Source organism: Mastigoproctus giganteus, chromosome 5 (assembly GCF_048544385.1).
Source record: "Mastigoproctus giganteus isolate SK-2022 chromosome 5, ASM4854438v1, whole genome shotgun sequence".
NCBI classification, from domain to species: domain Eukaryota; kingdom Metazoa; phylum Arthropoda; class Arachnida; order Uropygi; family Thelyphonidae; genus Mastigoproctus; species Mastigoproctus giganteus.
In genome coordinates this window covers 133,225,303-133,247,512 of record NC_143579.1, presented here as the reverse complement: position 1 = coordinate 133,247,512, position 22,210 = coordinate 133,225,303, and the positions used below count along the sequence as shown (strand labels likewise).

The 22,210-nt window shown below is 36.0% G+C and overlaps 1 protein-coding gene across 1 annotated transcript in view; it reads right to left on the bottom strand.

The window, feature by feature from the left end:
- Positions 1-22,210, bottom strand: part of LOC150085706 (transmembrane protein 145-like) — an 88,695-nt gene that overhangs the window by 13,125 nt on the left and 53,360 nt on the right. The window contains exons 6-12 of the mRNA XM_090374656.1: positions 21,637-21,708; positions 21,058-21,207; positions 19,243-19,415; positions 17,021-17,193; positions 16,414-16,534; positions 14,038-14,097; positions 11,901-12,074 (exon numbers count right to left, since the gene is read on the bottom strand). Of these exons, the coding sequence (XP_090230782.1) occupies positions 11,901-12,074; positions 14,038-14,097; positions 16,414-16,534; positions 17,021-17,193; positions 19,243-19,415; positions 21,058-21,207; positions 21,637-21,708 (923 nt within the window). The remainder of the gene's footprint in view (positions 1-11,900; positions 12,075-14,037; positions 14,098-16,413; positions 16,535-17,020; positions 17,194-19,242; positions 19,416-21,057; positions 21,208-21,636; positions 21,709-22,210) is intronic.

Sequence of the window (22,210 nt, the reverse complement as noted above, 5' to 3'; positions counted from 1 at the left end):
AAGGAATACCCGAGACTTTGGGGTTCTTTTTCGTTTATTATGCTACCATTATAAGAAAAGTTGTGAAGAATATAATTAACACACCTGTTTGTGTGTTTGGTAAAAATGTTTTATTACACTCTTATTACATTTAGCCCAAAATAGCGAATTGCGCGATCGCTTAAAGAAATTCTTTTCACCCACATCTCCTCTAATAGTCTCCTATTAGAGACATCTTCTATTTAATATAAGAAGGACATCTTATATTTGATGTCTGTATGAAATATTTTTTCATGAGTAAAAAATCAACGCAAAATTTTTATTCATGCACTACATAATTAAACTTTTATTATTAATGAATATGAGATTTTTGTTATTTGCAAAAAAAAAAGGAAGAAATATAAAAAATAAATAAAATAGAAATAATAAAAAATAAATAAAATAGAAATAATAAAAAATAAATAAAATAGAAATAAAAATAATAATAATACTACTTTAATCCCTGGGATTATTCACATATCAAATCGCACGCATTGTTTTAAGAAAATTGCTTACGTGCTTTTGCTCAAGTTTTGCGAAATATTGTGGATGCTCATAAATTAAACTGCAAAACTTACAAATGTTAGGCGACTAATTAAAAAATATAAAATGAGAATTGATTGATTAATTGTATTAAGAAATATATGTATTGAAGATCAGTTAAAGCAAATTAATTGAATTTAATTGAGTTTCTCCTATACTGGGAGAGAGATAGATTAAAAAAAAATCCATTGTTTTGAAAGTAAAGGTTTTCATCAATTTATATCTAATAATACTAGTTCTCGTTCTGCCAACTCGTGTTAAGACGAAAATTTGCCCAATTCATGTTTAGTTTTTACAGTTCGGGGTAGATGGCAGCACAGCACAGTTTCTACAAATACAGCAATAGTCAAAACGACTAGTATAAGCATATTTACTGTATTTATTTATCCGCCCCCGCATACCTCAAGGTTAATACATACACTTTGCTGCAACTTTATTAGTTACACCTACCTAGTAGCGTGCTGAGTCTCCTTTAGCCTTCAAAACAGCCCGAATTCATCTAGGCATGGATTGAACAAGATGCTGAAAATGTTGTGCAGGAATGGAGTACCATGCAGACATGAGGTGTGTCATGCAGTTCCTTGAGATTCGATGGAGGTGTAGGCCTGCAGCGAACAGCCCTTTGCAGCTCATCCCAAAAATGTTCAATAGGATTCAGATCCGCAGACTGAGTGGGCCACTGCAGCAAAGCAAAGTCATTGTCATGTTCCTGGAACCATTCCATAGTGATTCGGGCTTTGTGCACCGGCGCATTATCCTGCTGGAAGTAACCATCTGACTGAGGATAAACTGTCAACATGAACGGATGCACTTGGTCAGCAACGATGTTTAGATATGATGTGGCATTCAGACGTGAATCTATGGGTATCAATGGACCCAATGTGTGCCAAGAAAACATTCTCCATAACATAACACTGCCCCCACCACCTTGCACAGTAGTCGTCAGACATGACGGGTCCATGGATTCATGTTGTTTTCGCCAAATTCTGAGCCTGCCATCAACATGATGCACCAGGAACTTCGACTCGTCAGACCAAGCAACTGTTTTCCAATCCTCGATAGTTCAGTGCTGGTGTTGCTGTGCCCACAGGAGGCGTGCTCACTTGTTCTTCATTGATAACAAAGGTACGCGATGTGCCCATCGGCTGTTGTAGCCTATTCGCGACAAAGAGCGACTAGTAGTCCGTTGCGATATTTTGTTCTGCGTACCAAGGTTGTATTCTGATGTGACGACGCTTGCACAATTATAGCCATCCTCCTCTGACCTCTCTCTCATCAACAAGCGATTTTCTTCCACAGGAGTGCCTTTGAGAGGTGTTTTTTGTTCGTTGCACAATTATCGATACACACTTGAAACTGTGGTGCGTGAAAAAAAAAAAAAAAAAAAGTGCAGGAGAACTGCCGCTTCAGAGATGCTTTGTCCAGCACGTCTTGCACTTACTACTACCATGCCACGATCGAAGTCCGTTAGATCACTCCCATTCTTGCTACTGATACTAGAAAGGTTGTTGTGCTGTATTTACATCCACAACTGTGATCATGTGACTTGCAACGTTGTGGGACAAACCATTTGTGTGCACAGCAGTGGTGTACCTAATAAAGTGGCAGCACAGTGTATCTGTGGAAAAAATCTAAAACTTAAGGCTTTATAATTTGTTTCGCTAAATTTAATTTTATAAAATCTGATTTTAGGTCCACAATTTCTTTTTAAAATTTGTTTTTTGCTATACATGATAAACCTCTATACAGTTCATGTGTTTTAAATATATTTTGAAGATCATAACTGTACATACAAGATAGCAAGCAATGTTAATAATTTTAAAATGCCAATAAAAGACTCATTTTAATATTATGTATACTGAAGTAATTTTGCTGATTAAAAAAAAAAAAAACAAACAAAACATTGTATGTGAGAAAAGTATTGTCCTATCTGTTATTACCGGTAGGACTATTGCATCCATAGTCGGATGAAATAATTTTTGTAATCGTAAAATTCTGTGAGGAATAAAGTTAAATATATGGAAGAAATTTATTATGTAAATGGTATTATTTAAAATTTTATGTATATAAATCTTAAATATAATTCTTCAATGTTCTAAGGCACATTTGCAAAATGTTTTGATGCCAACACAGTATTCACATGCTACAAATAATTCTACACTCATAGGAATTTTATAATTATTCGAGACACTAACTTCTTCCTTCCTTATCTTTAAGTTTATGGTAAATGCGACGATAAGACTTCTTTTGTTTCAGGCCAAAAAAAGGCTGAAAAAAAAAAAAAAGAAAAAGGGAGTAAAAAGGAGGATGCATGGTACAAAGGACAGGCTAAACAAAGGGCCATCTGAAATCACTTACGTCAGTTAAAAAGTCATATGCGTTCCCTTAACATATTATATGAATGTCTTTGCTAACAAAGTCAAGGAGGTGATATCCCTTTGTATAAGGCAATGGTCAGGCCACACTTTGAGTACTGCGTACTGGTCTCGAGGCCTCATTTTAGGTGGGATGTAGAGTTGCTAGAACGAGTACAGAGAAGGGCAACAAGATTGGTGAGAGGAATAAAGGGGTGCGCATGCGAAGAAAGGCTGAAGTTCTGCAAGTTACAGCATCTGGAGACTAGGTACTTGCGGGGTGATCTGATTGAGGTGTATAAGGTCTTGAATGGTTTGAGCAGGCTCATTGCTGACGGGATACTTCCGCTTGCTCAGATTGAGAACCTGAGGAGGGCATAGATTCAAATTTAGGAAAGACAGTTGTAGAATAGATGTGCGGAAATTTGCCTTTAGCCAGCAGGAAGTTAATTGCTGGAACAGACTTTCTTCTGTTGTTGTGGAAGTTGATAGCTTAAATAAAGTTAAGGCTGAACTAAACAGACATTTGGAGTGACCGGATGGGCGAAATGGGAAGTTTTTTTTTTTGGCTGACGCTGTATAAGTTTCCTTTCTTGCATCATATGCCTCAACTAATGCTAATGTTAATGTATGGCTTTTGATCATGTGGCCAGATGCTATTGTAAAAATGTGTTCTGCAGCAATTGTGCTGGGTTGGACCATTCATCTAAAGAGTGAGACAAATGAATCTCCTTGCGCTAACTGTTGCGGAGAAAGTTTCTCTGAGCACAATGCAGTGGATAAGACATGCCCATAGTATGCTAGGGCATTAGACATAAGGTTGTTTCCTTAACATAAGATTTATTAAGAAAAATGGACTGTGGACTTGAGTTTTATGCAGTTTTCAGATGTTATTGATTGACCAGGGTGATTCTCAAGTCTAAATGAATTGAAAATTCATTACGTTTTATAGATTATAATGAGTAATTGCAGATTGAAATTGCCGAAATATTGTATGTAGAAGAGAGCGGGTCTCCTTTCTCCCTCCAGACTTAAGTTGGGCCTCGAGCAGGGCCAGAATGACAGATGCTCGCTCCATAAGCTTAAATAGTTGGAATTGTTGTGTTGTTTTGTTTATTTGATTTTCAGCCATGTTAATGGGTACATATTTCCTAAAGAGGGCGATTACCTTCTCGAGATGGGGGCAGAGACATTGTCCCCGCTGTGAGTCTAAGGGTCCTTTCTTTTATTTTCTCATGAGGTCTGTGTTCACAAGATGGCTGTATCTCTGTTGATAACATACTAACCAAAGAGGTTTCTGATACAATCACAGCTGAGAATTAGTTGCATATGTGCGGAGCCAGGAGGTAACTAAGTTAGAGTTTCACACAAATGAAAAATGTCCCTGTGATTTATGGATTATATTCTATCAGATGAGTGCATGTGTTTCCTTAGGTTGATGTTGTTTATGTCCTGATATCTGCGATTAACTTTGTTTTTCACAGTTAATGAGATAGTGTGTAAACTTGACTGAAAGGGTAATAATTCTCTGTGACAGAGGAATTGTACTGTGCCAGAGAAGTACAACTGTTTTTTCCTTAGGTTGGTATTCTTTGTGTACTGTTATCTGGGATTAACTTTATTTTTCAGTTAATGAGATGATTGTTATTGAAATGCCAATTATCCTTTGAATGTCCGGGATTAATTCTGTTAGATAAAGAGTTGTTTTTTCTTAGATCGATTATGTTCTGTTCTAAGACTTGGGAAAAATGGCTACTTTCTTTTTATCCCAATTCAGTTTGTCTGTCTTATTTTTCTTTCAGTATGAACAGATGCATATTGACAAGCAATATGTTTGTTTGTTATTTGGTTTTTAGGAGCATTAGCAACTAAGGCCATATTGCTCCGGGGATATGCGGTGGTCATTCCCTGACCTTTCCGCATCCTCCGTATTTGGTGGTGACGGGCTCGAACCTCGGTCTAATCAAGAAGTGTGTGCTACGCACTACTGCTCCTTCCCACCTGGCTAGGGAGACGCCGACAAGCAATAGGCATTTATCGGAGACTGAGATTCCTTCTCACAGGTGATGCTATCTCATGGCTACAACCGAAATAGAGGGTGGGTGGGGGTTGACGTACTGTTTGTCATTGAAAATGATACAGTTTGCCAGAGTGTTTGCTTGTTAGATGATGGAAAGCAGATACCTTTCTGACAGACAAGGACAGGTGTTGCCTTTCTATTTAGATTGATGACTACAGAAAAGCACTAATTAAGTCTGTCAACTTTTGACATGAGTAAATCCCCGCTTACATCTGCAACAAAAAAAAATTAGGGGTGATATGTACATACGTATATACATATATATTGGTCAGATCTCAATGTTTGGTATAATAGTGCTGAACATACTGTTGAGCTTTAGTAAGTCTATTGCTCTTCAGTTAAAGTCTTTGTGTGTACAATAAATGTTGCACGCACAAAGAATGCCACAATCAGGTGTGCGATCTTCGGTTCCACAAATCCAGTGCGTCCTCAGATATTAGATTTTACTCATCGTCTTCAATTTAGTTAGCGTGTTTGAAAGATCTTTGCTGTATTCATCTGAATTGACATTTGGAAATGTATTGAGAGGTTTTGCCTGGCACATTTTAGTAAAAAATTCAAAAACCACTGTGACAACAAGTGAAATTATTAACTGATTTCATCTTCTCCCACATCTTGAGTTTAGAAGCATGCCATGAATGTATAGACTTTTTTATACTTAGCGAGTGTAGCTGTGCATTGGTGTATTTTAGATTCTGCATTCAATTTTTGTGTGCACACTTAAATGGTCAGAATGAGTTGTGGCTATTCGCAATCCAATTATCTCACACACATCTTCCACAAGGCATGTTTCTCTGACAGTATTTCTTTGAATGAATGCTGAGTTAACGAGAAAATCGGCGACCGATTTTGTGAATGTTTTCTAAATACGTTTTGCAATAACGAAATTCTCCTCCCTAATCTCAGCATATGCAGTCTGCCATATGTAACGTTTTCCAAGCAGTTAGCTCGGAAAAAGCTCTCTTGGAGCTTCCTAGAGGAGGTACAATATCCGCTTTTTGCATTGCAATTCAATTGATTTTTCCATTTATTCGCGGGAAATATCTACTAAATATAATTTGCATATCGATGATATTGTAATAACTGAAAAGGCCCAAAATAATAAAATTGAAATTTGAGATATTGGGTAATTTTACACAGACTTAAGGCATTTCATAGCGTTGTTATGCATAGGCATTTCATAAGACTCCCTATAATTAAAAAGGTGTGTGATCCTTCCCTATCTCAACTGCTACCCTATCTCCTTAAGTGTATCCCATCTCTACAGGATGGGATACACTTATATAGAAAGATGGCAAGAATATTTGCTGATGCTATAGAGGCAGTGCGTCGGAAAACTGTTAGCTTTGGGGGGGGGGATACACGGACAGTAGCCGCTGGCAGAGGTCAAAGTGATTCTTGAACTGCTTCTATTTGAATGAGCAGCAGCCTGGAAAGCAGGTGCTGGGGGTTTCAGGGACTGCTGGGAGCCAGTGTGGAACAAGTAAATACGTGGGCTGTGTTAGGGTAACTAAGAGTAAGAACAGGTGCATGTATACTTGGATGTACACCAATGCTAGGAGTGTAGTAAATAAATATGATGAATTTCAGGTACTGGCCAAAACATCAAGGGGCAGATATTGTTGAGATATCACAGACGTGGTGTCACAAAGATATAAGGAATGCAGAACTGGAATTTGGGGAGTACAATGTATACAGGAAGGATAGACATATACATAAAATCTAAGGAAGTGCATCCAGCTGACGTGGGTGGACAGTGCAGTGTTGAGTCAGTTTGGTGTGACATAAACACTGGGAAAGCAAAATTGAGAATTGGAGTGTGCTATAGGCCTAATGACTCCGATGAGTACAACGAACAATTGTGCAGAGAAAGAGTGAGCCAGTAAATCAGATTGCCTTATAATGGGGGATTTTAATTTTCCAGATATTGACTGGAACTTGTGGGTTGGTCATTTGCACACTAGCAAGGCTTTTTGTGGATTTATTGGATGATTGTTTTCTACAGCAGCATGCTCGGGAGGAAACCAGAGGGAGTAATACTCTTGATTTGATTATCAGTAGTGATTATTCATGTTTTAAGAATCTGCAGATAAAGGAGCCACTAGGTGGCAGTAATCACAGTGTGCTGATGTGGAATTTACTCAAAGAGGTAACTACGATCAGGGGTAAAGGGAAGGGTTTTTGCTTTCGTAAAAGTGACTACGGAGGTCTGAGACAGTTTTTAAAGTCTATTCAGTGGGACCAACTGATGATGTTACCAACAGAAAATTCTAAATGGGAAGCATTCGAAGAATTAATCTTGGAAGCTACTAGGCTTTCCATACCAACTAAGAAATATTGTCTAAGGGTTAGGCCTAAATGGATATCAGGTGAACTAATGAGACATGTTGCAGGGAAGAAAATGCATGGGATACATATAAATTAACAGGTGAAACAGAAGCCTATGATAGATATACGCTAGTCTGTAATCAAGTCACAAAGGAGGTTAGGCAGATTACGAGAAATCCTTGACTGGATTTCTCGTAATCTGCCCTCGTAATCTGGATGCAAAGAGTTCTTTACTTATGTAAAATTCTAGAAGGAAGGGAATGATTCACATTGGTCCATTTGATATCGATTGATCAACTGTTGATGATCTTGATCAGATAGCTAACAAACTGAATGAGTGTTTTGCATCTACACTTACACATCAGGAGTTATTCAGGGAGGAGAATACCAGAGGTGTATTAAACTATGGTAGTGAGCTAAATGATTTTTTAATAACTGAGAGCAAAGTGGAGCAGAAATTGTTGAAGATAAACTTAAAAAAGGCACCTGGGGTGGATGGGAGCTATCAAGTTAAATTAAAGGAAGAGGCAAAGAAAGAAAATCCAAAAAAAATTAGTTCAGGGAAGGTAGGATCGGAAAAGGATGGATTGGACCATCGTTCAAAAAAAAAATTAGATAAGAAAAGATCACACACCTTTTTAATTGTAGGATGTCTTAAGAAATGAGTATTAAAAACATGCCTAGGAAATGATCTTCAGTATGTGGGAAAAGACCCAATATAGCAAATTTCAATTTTATTATTTTGGACTTTTTCAGTTATTGCAATATCATCGATAAATGAATTATATTTAGCAGATATTTTTCGTGAATGACTGGTTTGTTATGTTTGTTGTTATTTGGTTTTTAGGAGCATTACCAACTAAGGCTATAATGCTCCGGGAATATGCGGTGGTCATTCGCTGACCTTTCCGCATCCACCGTATTTGGTGGTGACGGGCTCGAACCCCGGTCTAATCAAGAAGCGTGTGCTACGCACTGCTGCTCCTTCCCACCTGGCTACGGAGGCGCAAGTGAATGACTGGAAAAATCAATTCAACGGCAATTCCAAAAGCGGATATTGTACGACTTCTCTAGTTGACTGCTTGGAGCAACGTTGCATGTGGTAGATTGCATATGCTGAGATTAGGGAACAGAATTTCGTTATTGTAAAGCGTATTTAGAAAGCATTCACAAAATAGGTCACCGATTTGCTCATTAACACAGCATTCATTCAAAGGAATACTGTCAGAAAATATCTACTCAATGGGAAAGATCCGCCTATTTTTATATTTCATCAGGTTACAATTACTGTGAGGCATATTCTAATAAATTGCAATCATTATAATAAAATACAACTTTCACAACTGCAAGAACCTTTGACATTACCCCATCTGATTGGAGACGATGCAAATCTAGCTGATTTTTTTAAAGCAGACAGGATTAGTTTACAGATTTTAACTGGTAATTGCAATACGGAATAGAATCAGGCACAATATAGCCTCAGCAGCCCTTGTGCCACTAAACAACAAATCAAGCAACCAGCCTGTCAGAAAAACATGCCTTGTGGAAGACTGTGTGCGATAATTGGATTGTGAAGAGCCACAACTCACATTGACCATTTTGAGTGTGTACACAAAATATGAATGCAAAATGTAAAGTACATCAATCCACGGTTAAACTCGCTAAGTATAAACAAATCTATACATTAATGGCATGCTTCTAACCACAACATGTGAGAAAAGGTCAAATCACTTATAATTTAACTTGCCATCATAGCGGTTTTGAATTTCCTCCTAAAATGTGCCATGCAAATCCATTTTCAAATGTCGGTTGAATTACTGTCACTGGAAAATTATGTCCAATTCTAAGTAAGAACCACAGTACAGAAAATACTTCCATAGTTGATAACTCAAAACTGTTCATATGATAGTTTAAGCCACTAAATTTGTGTACGATTGAATCGTAAACACATTCACCAACTCTGTCGCCTCTAATACCACAATAACAATAAAGAACACAATTCTGCTGACTTAGAGGCGCTTTTATTGCCCCTCGAAACAGAGACAGGAGACCACTATCAGTCAATCCTAATTTCTCACATTCGCAATCTGAAAAAAAAAAAAAAAAAAAAAAAACCACATACAAATGTCAAGTCGAGCTCAACAAACAAATAACTATGTATTTCAATGTAACTCACCAGTATGAATCTCTGTTTCTTTTTCTGACATTACACTTTTTTTAAAAACATCCACAATAAATAGAGCAAAGAAACAGAATCGCAAAAGTAATTCAGATGAATACAGTGAAGTTCTTTCAAAATGTTAACTAAATTGAAGATGATGAGGATGAAACTGATATCAGAATATACACTAGAATTGTGGAACTGAAGATGGCATACCTTGTCACGATATTCAGAAGACTAAGATTTATTACACACACACAAACTTTTACAGAAGAGCAAAACACTTACTAGAACCAATTCACAAAAGTCTTTTCAGCACTCTGATGTACAAAAAAAAAAAGAACTTTTATTGTGTCATTTAATATTTTGTGCTGAAACCTTTTGCTTTTATGACGGCCTTCAATCTACGCGGCATACTCTCAAACAGCTTTTTATAAATGTCAGGTGATATGTTCCTCTGTTCCTCCACTCGGCCTTTAACACAGCCACCAGTTCGGCCTTGTTCTTTGGGCGATCTCGATGTGCATATACCCGGCGATCCAATACAACCCAAAGATGCTCGATAGGGTTCAGATCAAACTCTGGGTTGGCCAATCCAACTTTTCCACACCCATGTCCTCAAACCACTCTTACAACCCGAGAGTATTGCATGGCGCGTTGTCTTATTGATACAGGGGCCTTCCCCGAAGTATTGCCATAATGTTGGAAGTGCATAATTGTCCAGGCTGTCCTGGTATTGCACAGCATTCATGGTTTTGTCGATGACGTCTAATAGGCCGAAGCCAAACCATGAAAGGAGCCCCACACCATGACACTGCTTCCACCAAACTTCTTTGTTGGGAGGATATAATCAGGAAGGAACTGTTCCCCCTGGCATTTTCCACACACACAGGAACGGCCATCAGACTGGTAGAATGCAAACCTCGACTCGTCTGTCTATAGGACTGTTTTCCCATTCCTCTGCAGTCCAGGATTCGCTCCCTATACCATGTTAATCGGCGTCTAGCATTTGTTAAGGGGATCATTTCTGTTGAACTGTTGAGGTAATTGTGTTGAACGTGTCATCTTGCATGCCCACTTTTGCAATTGTCTGTTCGAAGCCCAGTGTGCATGTTTATAGCAGGTTCTGTGGCGTGTTGCATGCATAGGACCTGTTTCCCCATCCACGGAGGAGTGTCCTAATATTAATGATTATACAGTTATATATAACTATATATATGTATACATATATATAGTTACTGATATCAAAAGTTGACAGACTTAATTAGTGCTTTTCTGTGGTAGTCAAGCTAAATAGAAAGGCAACACCTGCCCTTGTCTGTCAGAAGGTATCTGCTTTCCATCATCTGACAAGCAAACAAGCTGGCAAACATTTCCAATCACAAAAGTACTTCACTCCCTGCTCACCCTCTAATTTCGGTTGTAGCCACGAGATGGCATTACCTGTCAGAAGAATCTGTGATAAATGTCTATTGCTTGTCAATATGCCTCTGTTAATGCTGAAAAAATAATACACTCTGACAAACTGAATAGATAAAAAGAAACCGGACATTTTTTCCGAGTGTTACAACCGAACATCATCGATCTAAGGCAAAAAACAACTCTGTTTGTCTATCAAAATTAACGTGAGACATACGCAAAATAATTGGATTTTCAGTAACAATCATCTCATTATCTGTGAAAAATAAAGTTCATCCCAAATACCAGGCCAGAAACAACATGAACTTAAGGAAAATCAGATGCACTCATCTGACAGATTATAATCATTCACAGGAACAGGCAAAAAACTAATTGCCATTTCAAGAGCACTCATCTCATTAATTATAAAAAGTAGTTCTCATTAACTATAAAAAATATTTTAAAAAAATAAAATGAAGGAAAATTGCCAGGTTTGTGTACTAAGTATCCTGCTGATTCCCCTCATAATCCATCAAATTGACAGGAAATATTGACATTTGACCTGCTTAATTATATTCACATATGATGCAATGAGGAAGGATTGTAGATGCCCTCCCCTATCTTCTATTCATATATGCATATTTCTAATCAGAAATATGCATGACTCAAAGGAGTATTTCTGTTGCGTTTCGACCAAAGATGGGTTGCTTACCCTAAGTTATCGCTTATAATATCACTGCCTACAGAAAACACATTGATGTATATGAAGACTTTAGATAAGGCGTATGGGTAGGGCTGAATTAAAAGTATTTTGAATTTTGCAGTAATTTAAATTTCCGGTTCCGTTACATTTAATTTACTAGCTAATTAGACAAAGCTATTTTACTTCCAGATTGTTGAGGCCCTAGTTATTAGACAGTGTTTGTCCGGCTAATATCCAAAATTTTTCAAGGAAGGGAATTAAACATTAAAGGGTGCCAACTAAATATAAACCCAGAAGTACCGATTATTTACTTACCATTTCTAGGTTGCTGTTCACATTATTTTGCCTATTTACATCCGTGGTTCCAAACAATGCATCGTAATCGGGCACAGTATAGTGACCCCCAGTAGTAACGGCATAGGGGTGATGTGCGAAGTGGTCCAGATTATTGTCCGTGGCTACTCCATTGCTAACTGTCATTATGTCGATCTGCCAGAATACACAAAGCGATTGATACAAATTAGAAAGTATTGTTTTAATCAACGTAATCAGAAAATTTTAAGTTTAAAGGTAAACAAAAGTAACCAGGCGGTTGACATCTTAAAGGATTATTCTTGCTTTGCCCATAACATTTTTGGAAAAGATGTGTTGTTTCAATTAGATTCCACCGTAATAACTCTCCATAAGGGAGAGGAACTTTCTATCATTGCACTGATTTGTTTAAATGAAAAGTTCTTATAATACTTATACTCCATTGATTATATGTATAAAATATAATGGCATGGTAGAGGTGGATTCCGTTAAGTAATAAAGCAAAGAATGAAAATGCTTAGTAAGTGCTAAGAATTTACAAAGAATTTGAGATTTTGCCGTATGATAAGAAAATATGCCATAGGAAACACGAGTGGCAAATCAGTCACAACTTCACAAGATTTCCACAACTTCCAAATGACTACACAAATGTGGTGCAGTAAATGTAAGAGTACACAAAGATGTTGGAAGGATGGACTTGAGAGGGAAACTTCCTACAATATATGGCCCAACTTACATCCATTATGCATTCCCCAAAAGCGTATTTGTCTGTATTCCATGTGTATTCTATGACCGGTTTTGCCTGTTGTTGGACGATGAACTACTGAGGTCATCTTTGGCAGGTAGGAGAGCCATTCCATCAAATATTCCACAAAAGGTTCTTCTTTGTATCTTTATTAAAATTGTGTCATATCTCGCTTCATGTGGTAAAATATTTAAGCTCAACCTTGATTCTAAATCTTATAACACGAAGGAAGTGTGTCATATTTTACTTATCTTCTTGAGAATGATGGTTTGTTGAAAAGCATTTGATAAAAATATGTCGACTGAAATGAATTAATCTTTGAATTTTTTTTACTTATTAAATATTAATTACGCAAAATAAATATATGGATTAAACTTTTCACGATTTTTAGCTATTTTTATTTTGCCTTTTACTTGAATTTTTACGTGTCTTTTACGAGTTTTTAGTAGCTCTGCTTAATAATACTACTTACAGATAGTTAAAAGAAAAGAAAATACAGAAGAATTACGCAGCTGTGCTGAGTAAAAGCACTACATAAGATGGAGAGCATCGCCTCTTGGTTGTCTCAAAATACATGGGATAGATTTGTCTAAAAAGCAGCTAACACACATTTTTGTAAATCTCCTACAAATCCCAAACGAAACTAACTTTTGATGGACTGAAGAGGGCCATCGTTTGAGAAATTGATATGCCTCTTTCTATGATTATCTAAGAAGGTTAGTGAAAAAAAGATGTCAAAATTCCTCTGGCTGAATGCAATCGAATCCTGGCCTTTCCTACAATGTGTGCTAGAAGGGGATTGTGTAATTGTCAAACGATGTGTCTCTTTGTGAAGGAAATATTTACCCATGTCACTTTAAGTTCTACCATGCAATAATTGCAACCTTCTTGTTGGCCCAGCTGGCATATTCGATACATTCATATTTTATTTAGTTTTAAGTGTGTTTATGTCCATTTTTTTTTAAACTAAAGGAGGAGGGATGCAAATTGAACGCTAAAATTCGTGATAACGTAAGAAATTTAAATTGTGTATGTATATTTAGTAGCATTTCGAATTAAAAAGTTAGCTAAGCCGTTTCTATCATTTAAAGTGCCTCATTTCGAAGTACATTGGTCATAGTTGTCCTTTCATTGATACGCCTCTTTCAAAATCCACTTTTTTTAGAAGATTACAAACCACTCAGATATTTGTGCTAACTTTATCACAAATCAAACAGAAATTTTGTTCTTTCTTAACTGGAATAGTAAAACTGTTCTAGTTAACTGAATTTACAAAGCTAAAATGAAATTGTATTTCGTATTCCGTTTACTTTCGTCTCTCTACAAGCACCACACTGCAGAAGAACAGGAAATTATGCTAACTTAAATAAGAAAGAAGGTGAAAGCATTACTTACTTGGGTTGTGCGAACGTGGTAAGGAAAGTTTTTATTGGTAGAAACAGGCCTTGTGAGTATCTGAAAGAGAAGAACAATTCTTAACAATGACCATTGGGAACTATTAAAGTTAATTTAGTGAATGACACTCGGAAAATATACACCACCACACTCGTTAAAGCCTGTGTAAATTATTTAAAATGTAAAATGTTATTTTTCACAGAGTGCGCAATAGACTCTGTAATTTTATACTCCTGTACCCTAAAATAACTAAATTGGGACCTGTGTAGTAATCATGCAATATCTATGATTACACATAGATATGGTAAACACTACAAGCAAATAAATTAATGAATCCTCACAGGATACATGTGATAACTAAACAAAACACTTACTGTCCGTGCATATTTTAGGTTTGAGCCCTTCTAAACACTTCGCATAAGAAAATATAATGATACATATAACTAACCTAAATTTCACAATATTTCGAATATTTATATTTAATGCAAAAGGTAGGTGAACATTAATGGATACCAGTATATTGACAATCGTGAAAGAAAATTGGAATGCAGAAATATTTCGAAATGAGTAAAACTAAATAGCTTTTCAGCAGAAAAAGACACGGATTTACATCGTTGTTACAAAGCAACAGAAACAGTTTTTTTTCTTATTGTATTGTTTGTTTGTTAGGAGCATTAGCAACTAAGCCCATATTGCTCCGGGATATGCGGTGGTCATTCCTTGACTTTTCCGCATACTCCGTATTTGGTGGTGACGGGCTCGAACCCCGGTCTAATCAAGAAGCGTGTGCTACGCACTGCTGCTCCTTCCCACCTGGCTACGGAGGCGCCTTATTGTATTGATAGGAAGTGTTGTTGTGACAACCATAATGATATTCTAACAAGGGATGCTTTCGTAGACCTTGCCTGAATTGATCTGTTGTACCACCTAACAACTTACTAAGAAGGCCGGGAAGAAGAAACAAAACAGAGGTCTAGAAAAGGTCATGTATTGCCCTAACGCAGCTGTCGGTGCAAGACAACGTTTGTGGAAAAAGTTATCATCATCATACGTCTCTCAAGAATATATCATTACAACATATCATCTCTACAACATATCATTCGCATATTAATTACGATCAGTGGCCAAGCACGCTTCTTTCCTTTTATTTTGTAGACTAGAAGTTGTTTTGAATATCCATCCTGTTCCGTTATTTCGATGCTCCGACTTCACTTTTGGCTGCAGTCTTTTATTTTCTATAACGCCGTTCTACTTTCAGTTCTTCCAAAATTTCTTCCGTTCTCTTTCTATCCAACAATATATAATTTGCAGTTCTTCGTTAATCTTTCTGGTTTTGAGTCGAGGCATCACACGTTTTATATAAAGTATCCTGCTAAACGTATTGGCGCATCCGTTGCCAGGTGGGCAGGAGCAGCAGTGCGTAGCACACGCTTCTTGATTAGACCAGGGTTCGAGCCCGTGACCACCAAATACGGAGGATGAGGAAAGGTCAGGGAATGACCACTACATATCCCCGGAGCAATATGGACTTAGTTGCTAATGCTCCTAAAAACCAAATAAACGTATTCAGGCATCCCTTTCCTAATCTTGTGAACGGTGTGAACATGATGTGTAGAAAGCAGGAACAGGTTTAACAGTGCACGAGGAATGGCAGAGATTTACAAATAAGCATAGAGCAGATAATGTAGTGGGGTGGGGAAGACGGAAGAACAAGGGAAAGTAGTTGTAAACAAACTATGGGCGAAAGGAGACATGGTCTGTCTATTATGTGCAGTTCATAATGGACAGACTATCTAATGAATTGAAGCCATTTAAATGGAAAATAAAGGTGAAAATTAAGATGATCCGTTAAGATCATTGTTTAGCAGTCATATTTTTCAGTGTTTATTTGAAACTTGCTTTCATATATAGTGAGATTCTTACTCTCTAAACATGCACTTATTAAGAAAATTGAGAGTGTTGACTTCCACTCTCTTAATGATGCTAGTAATTGCTCATAATTAATGATTTCGTCATGCCGTTTTGCTACAATATATCAAACAGCTTTTTTTATTTTAAATTGTTTAATACTTAGTCATGCTTTTAAAACCAATTGTCATTCTGCGTTCATACAAACATTTACCAACCAGGAACTGGACACGTAAAATGATTAAAACTGGTGTCCGAATAGTGAAATCGAAATGTTTTCAGTATTTCTGATATTTCTATTTGAAATTGAAGATATTTGGGTTGAAATCGCACAAAAGGTTGCCGAACCCTTATATATATATATATATTCCACGCAAAGTTTGCATGAGTATATTCAGTAACGACGATGTTTTCCAAGCCTTTTAAAAATTAGAAGATGAAACAAAATAACGTAATTTTTTTACTTACTAAAAATATTAGATGAGCCAAAATCGCAATGGAAAGTTCTACACCATTGATGATCATCTCCCTCATATGTTTGGATACAATAAAAGTCGCTATTAGGATCACTACAGGGGCTGACAAAAACCTAATGTGAAGGCAAAAATAGGATTATAACAGAATAATGCAGTTAGCTGACATTGAGAACAATAAAAAAATTTATTCATAAAAAGCTTTCATTAATAAAAGCATTTCAGTGAATTCGCGTGTTACCTTCAATATAATGTCATTAGGCGCATTGTAGCCAAAGTAGGTTATGCGACATGAAACCCCATGTGACAACAAATAATGTCACTGAATTGCAAGATTCATGGGAACAGGTGTTCCCATGAATTGGTATATTAACAGATCATCCTCTTGCCCGGATGTCCGGTGGTCTAGTCATACCATACTAGTTGAAAAATAATCACAAAAGTCGACCAGTTCTAGGAGTGCGAAGAAGGTCCAATGTCATTAATTGGTGTAATGGCATCATTTTGCAGTTCCTGTTGCTATGTCACAGAAAAAAAAAGTCAGACAAATATATATTTTAAGGAAATCTAATTTAAATTTAATCATAGCTAACATCACTTACCATAAAGTATACATGAGGAACAATCTCGTGTAGAATCCAGATTTTTCAGGATATTTAATAAGTGTAAAAATTGTAGCGTAAACGAACCAGCACCAGCCTATTAAACGGAGACCGATAATTCCGTAGCCTGCAGGGCTCTCATATAAATAGAGAACTTGCCCCGGGTCAAAATACTGAAATGCAAACAGATAAATCAGATTGAATAATTTAAAAAAAAACAACAACTTTTTATTTGATTATTTGATTCATATTTTATTGAAATAATTCATTTTGCAATATTGACTTAGATTTGTTTTCTTCTTTACGATTATTTGTAATAATTTAAGATCTTCTGAGGACGTCTAGGTTGGAATTCCGTCGGAGACTTATTTAAAAGCTTTAAGAGTTCATTTTTTTTAATTGAAAAACTTTAAAGATTTTTAGGTTTTCTGAGTTTCTCAGCTCATACAAATAAGCCCTTGAACGCACACTAAACATGCACGTGTTGTGCTTGGTAAATTAAGCAAAATACACGAAAAAACCGTATGACCTGCGGAACTGCGCACTGAGGAATGAGTTGATGGCACTCAAAACCTTTCCGAGACTAAACAACTTTGTAGACTTCAGCAGATAAAAATTATAATGATGAAATTACAATTATATGCTTATAGGTTCTGCATATCTTTATTTCTATTTTTCCTTCTTTTTTCCACTTTTCACCCCTTTTTCCTCTTTCGCTCGTAAGCGAATTATATTCCCTTTCTGCTAATGCGAGTACATGCCGAGTGTTGAAACAACGAATGTTCAAATGGAGTGCCCTGATTTCCACGTGGCATGCCTAACAGATTTAGCGTCGTTCTTGTCTACTTAAATTTTATTTCAACGTGGATATTTTTAAACTTAATGTACTGATGACAAGCAACGGTATCTGATTGTCACTTAAAATTGTACATATCACACTGAAATTAGAAAGAACTAGCTGCAAATATTCTTGTTGACATACTGAAATGAAATAAGAAGATACTGATACCATTGTCGAAATTTAACTGTACGCAATATCCATTGAGAAGAATCCCTTTGTTTTGCACGCACATGTAACATACTACGTAATAGGAATGAAAAAGCATCGAACTCAGGACTGCACACCGCAGAAAAAGATTCCCAATTCGTTTAAAATTTCCGCTAATGTAGCAGCTACCCATGCCAAAAATTCGACAAATATTTATGCTATGTACCTCACTCTTTCTTTTCTTTTTTAGAAATTTATAAAATTTTACCTATTTGTCGTTCCTCAAGTTTTAACTTTAATATCTCCTAAGCGTTAGTCAGTCAGTCGTTTAGGGATTGAATAATGAATTCTTTCGTGTGCATCTCAATCAAATCTTTTAGACGTGAGACGTGATAGATAAAGAAGAGAAATGACACTTGATCTCTTAGGAATTAAAATAAATCTCATTCTGTCTATCTGTGCGGAGCAGTTTTAACTTGTTGGAAAGTCACTTAATGCAGTTCCATGAAACGGTTTTGATAAAGATGCTTATCTCTTTCTACAATTTTATTAAAGATGGTTGATATTTACACTTTTAGACCGGTTTCGTACACGCTTGGCTGTTCTATAAGAGGATGAACTGCATTCCTTATATTTTGATGATGGAAAAGTGGAATTATTTCCGAAAATTGGGAGTAAATTGTTGCTTACTTAACAACATAGTGTAATTTACATTTCTTGTTAATTAACGTTAGTAATGTTTCGAAATAGTTATGTCAGGCTATTCATTCTAGTAGGATTTGGCTTTGTATTCTTATAATTCATGTCTAAATGGAATAAAGTTTGGCTACAGCCGTATTCTTTGTATTTTTGGCATTTAGGTGCACTCTGTGGATGCCCTCATCGTAGCTCATCACGGAGAACTTTTCTGGTCTTTGAATTTGAAAATAATTAAAAATTTTGGTTTCTGGATGATGGTAAATTTACCATCTAAACTGTCTCACTTAGAGATTTTCTCAAACTTCACATAAAATTTGGTATCAATAAAAGCAGATTATTCATTTTTACGATATAAAGAAACCACTCATTGCTAATCTACTTATGAATATTGATACTGCCTGATTTATCTTTTTGACAGGACGAAACATGTTAATTCTGACATTTTAATAGAACTGCTGCAAGTGCCCAGTTAAGCTGTTGCAGCTGAACAATAAAATTAGCGTAGTTATTTTATGGTTGTATCTTATATACGTACCATTTGCTCATATATGAACAACACTGCATACACAAGAACGTATAAACCCATAAAAGAACCTATTTTTAACCAGGTGATACCTCTTAAGCGCCCTCTCGTAATTGTGTAGCCTTTAGCAAACAGGATAAGGAGGAGTAAGAAGAGAAGCGTGCTTATGGATTCCGTTAGTTTTCCTGAAATGAAAATAGTAAAAAAATGTTAGTGGTGTGTGCATTTGTGTATATATATCATATAAAATACACTTTTAGAGTATAAACGATTTTAATTAATAAATAAATGGCTTTTTGTATTAAGTAAAATTATTGTCATAGTATTATGTAATGTATAAAGTTAAATGAATTACAACTAATAGATACAAAAGATAGAAGGAAGGACTATATAAATAAATAAATGGTCATAAATCAAGGTACTCATTATCTTATCAAGAAGCCACAACATGAGCAAGGTTTATGGAAGCACAACGTTCGGTTATCCAGACAGTTTAGTGCAAGTTTGGCAAATATTTTTGAAAAATTATTTTAATTTTGGAAACATTTTCTATTTTAAATTTTGTACATCTAAACTGAATGGCAGTGGCTTCAGTTTAGATGTATAAAATTTAAAAATAGAAAATGTTAGCGTTAGCAAAATTAAAATAATTTTGAAAACCTTTAGCCGAACTTGCACTAAATTGTCTGGATAATCGAAATACATGTACTTTGTGCTTCCACAAACCTTAGTCAAGTTGTGGCTTCTTGATAAGATAATGTGTACCTCGATTATGATCATTTATTTATTTATATATTACTTCTTTCTATCTTTTCTGTGCTATTAGTTGTAATTCATTTAACCTTATGCCATTACACTATTACATTAATTTTTACTTTATACAAAAAGCCACCTATTTATTAATTAAAAATTGTTTATGTTCTAAAAGTGTATTTGTATTATTTTATATTATTATGCCATCCCCGCTCGGCTATAGCTGCTTAGCGCTCGTCAGAGTGCGGGTTCCATACGTTCTACGTACTTGCCATATTTTCAAAACCCAATTGTTTTCCCAATTTCGTAAAAAATACGAATACCCCCTAGGCCTTTGCTCGCCTTACCCGATGGCTCTTTACACTGAGGCAGTTGCTGCCTCAGTGTAAAGAGCCATCGGGTAAGGGGGGCAAAGAGAGACCCCACAATTCTAAAAATTCTTATACCACTATAATACATAAATAACACTACATAAGGGCTAACCATCCTACCCATGGTCCTCTGCATGGTTTCTTGAGACTCTCGAGAGTTTCAGAAATTTTATTTATTTTTAACATTAAATGTCCTGAATGCCAAAATTTTGGCATAATTCAATTGTCAAAATTTTGACAAAAGTTTGACATAATTCATATAATTTTAATATTTAATTCATTCATATAATTTAATATAATATAATTATTTAAACGGTGAGTTTTGTAAAGTATATGAAGCATGGGATGTAATAAAGTTACACTAAACATAATTGATAACTTTGCTATTATCCCTCTCCAGATTTCCCAATAAACGCCGCAAATTATCCATGGATCACAACTATCCGGGTACCAACATAAAATATAATATATTCCACTTTATCTACTTTACTTTGCTTTGCACATCTTGTAACTGCAATTAAAGAACAATGATAACGAACGAATCAACTGTACAAAAATCTATTCTACTGGGGATGATCCAAAGTTTCTGTTGCTGTTCTTCATCTGCCGGACCGTGAAATAACTATTTAAAGCTTTGCATTTCTGTGTAGTACTGCCTAGTGGTAGCAAGATCAACCGCAATGAAAACTTACGCAAAACTTACCTAACAGTTTTAAAAGAGGCATTCCAATGCCGTCCATGGCAAAAATACCGTACGATATGCAGAGAAAGATCAGGCTGATGGATTCGTAAATGACTGATGCCATATAAATCAAGTAGGTTTTATGTAGTAAGTGACGGCTACGAAGAAGATCTGTCAATAGAAAAGTATTTCTTAGAAGAATAAGCAAACATTACATGCGAAATAAGTACGAATTTGATAATGTATAAATATTAGGCTCTTATGCTCTCTTGTTTACTGCTCCTCATTGAAACTGCACACCTAGAAGTTTAAGTATGTATACTTCAACTCCTGCTCCTGTACACTGAATACGTGGTGAAGGCATCTCTTAGAAAAACAGATTACCTTTACTTGGTCACCCATCACTGCTCACCAACATTAGCACAAGAACAAGACCGTAGTGGTGGTCACACTGGAGTGGTAGCTCCAGTGTTAATATGCCAACTTTTATGGAAAGTTCGTCGTTAATAATATTCTCTAAAATTTTCAGACAGATCCTTCTAAGTGGGCCAATTTCAATGATTGTGCATTATCGACACTAACACGGCACTGGACACTTACGGGCTTCGAAGAAGGAAGCGAGCACCAAAGTGACATAAAGGACGAGGTATCCGATATCCATCTGCAGAATATCTAAATAAAAATAAACTGATATTAGGCATTCCGTTATGTAGAATATAAAAATATTAACACCAGTAATTAGCATACTTGACATACTTTCTTTTTCTTTTGAAAAGTTTCTTAAGTACTCAAGGTTTATGTCCTATATTCGATACTTTTTTTTTTTCTTTTTGAAAATTTTCTTTTAATGTTTATAGTTTATATAGCTCTGTTTACTCTCCTCTTCTTTAATCACGCATCCGAATCTCTCTCCCCCACGGCAGTTTTGATTACACAAAATATCATTAATAAATATTATTATAGAGGTCCATAGTTACGACATGTAACTTCTCTTAGTGTAAGAGACTACTCATTATGAAGAATTTTAGATAGCCAGATTAACTATGGAACTGATTAACTGAATGCCCGTTGATTAAAGTTGAGTGACCTTGATTTTTTTTGAGTTTTTTTTGAAACACCGTAGTTTATTGACTCGTATGGAAATTTTAATAAAGCGCTATTTATCTAGTATTGC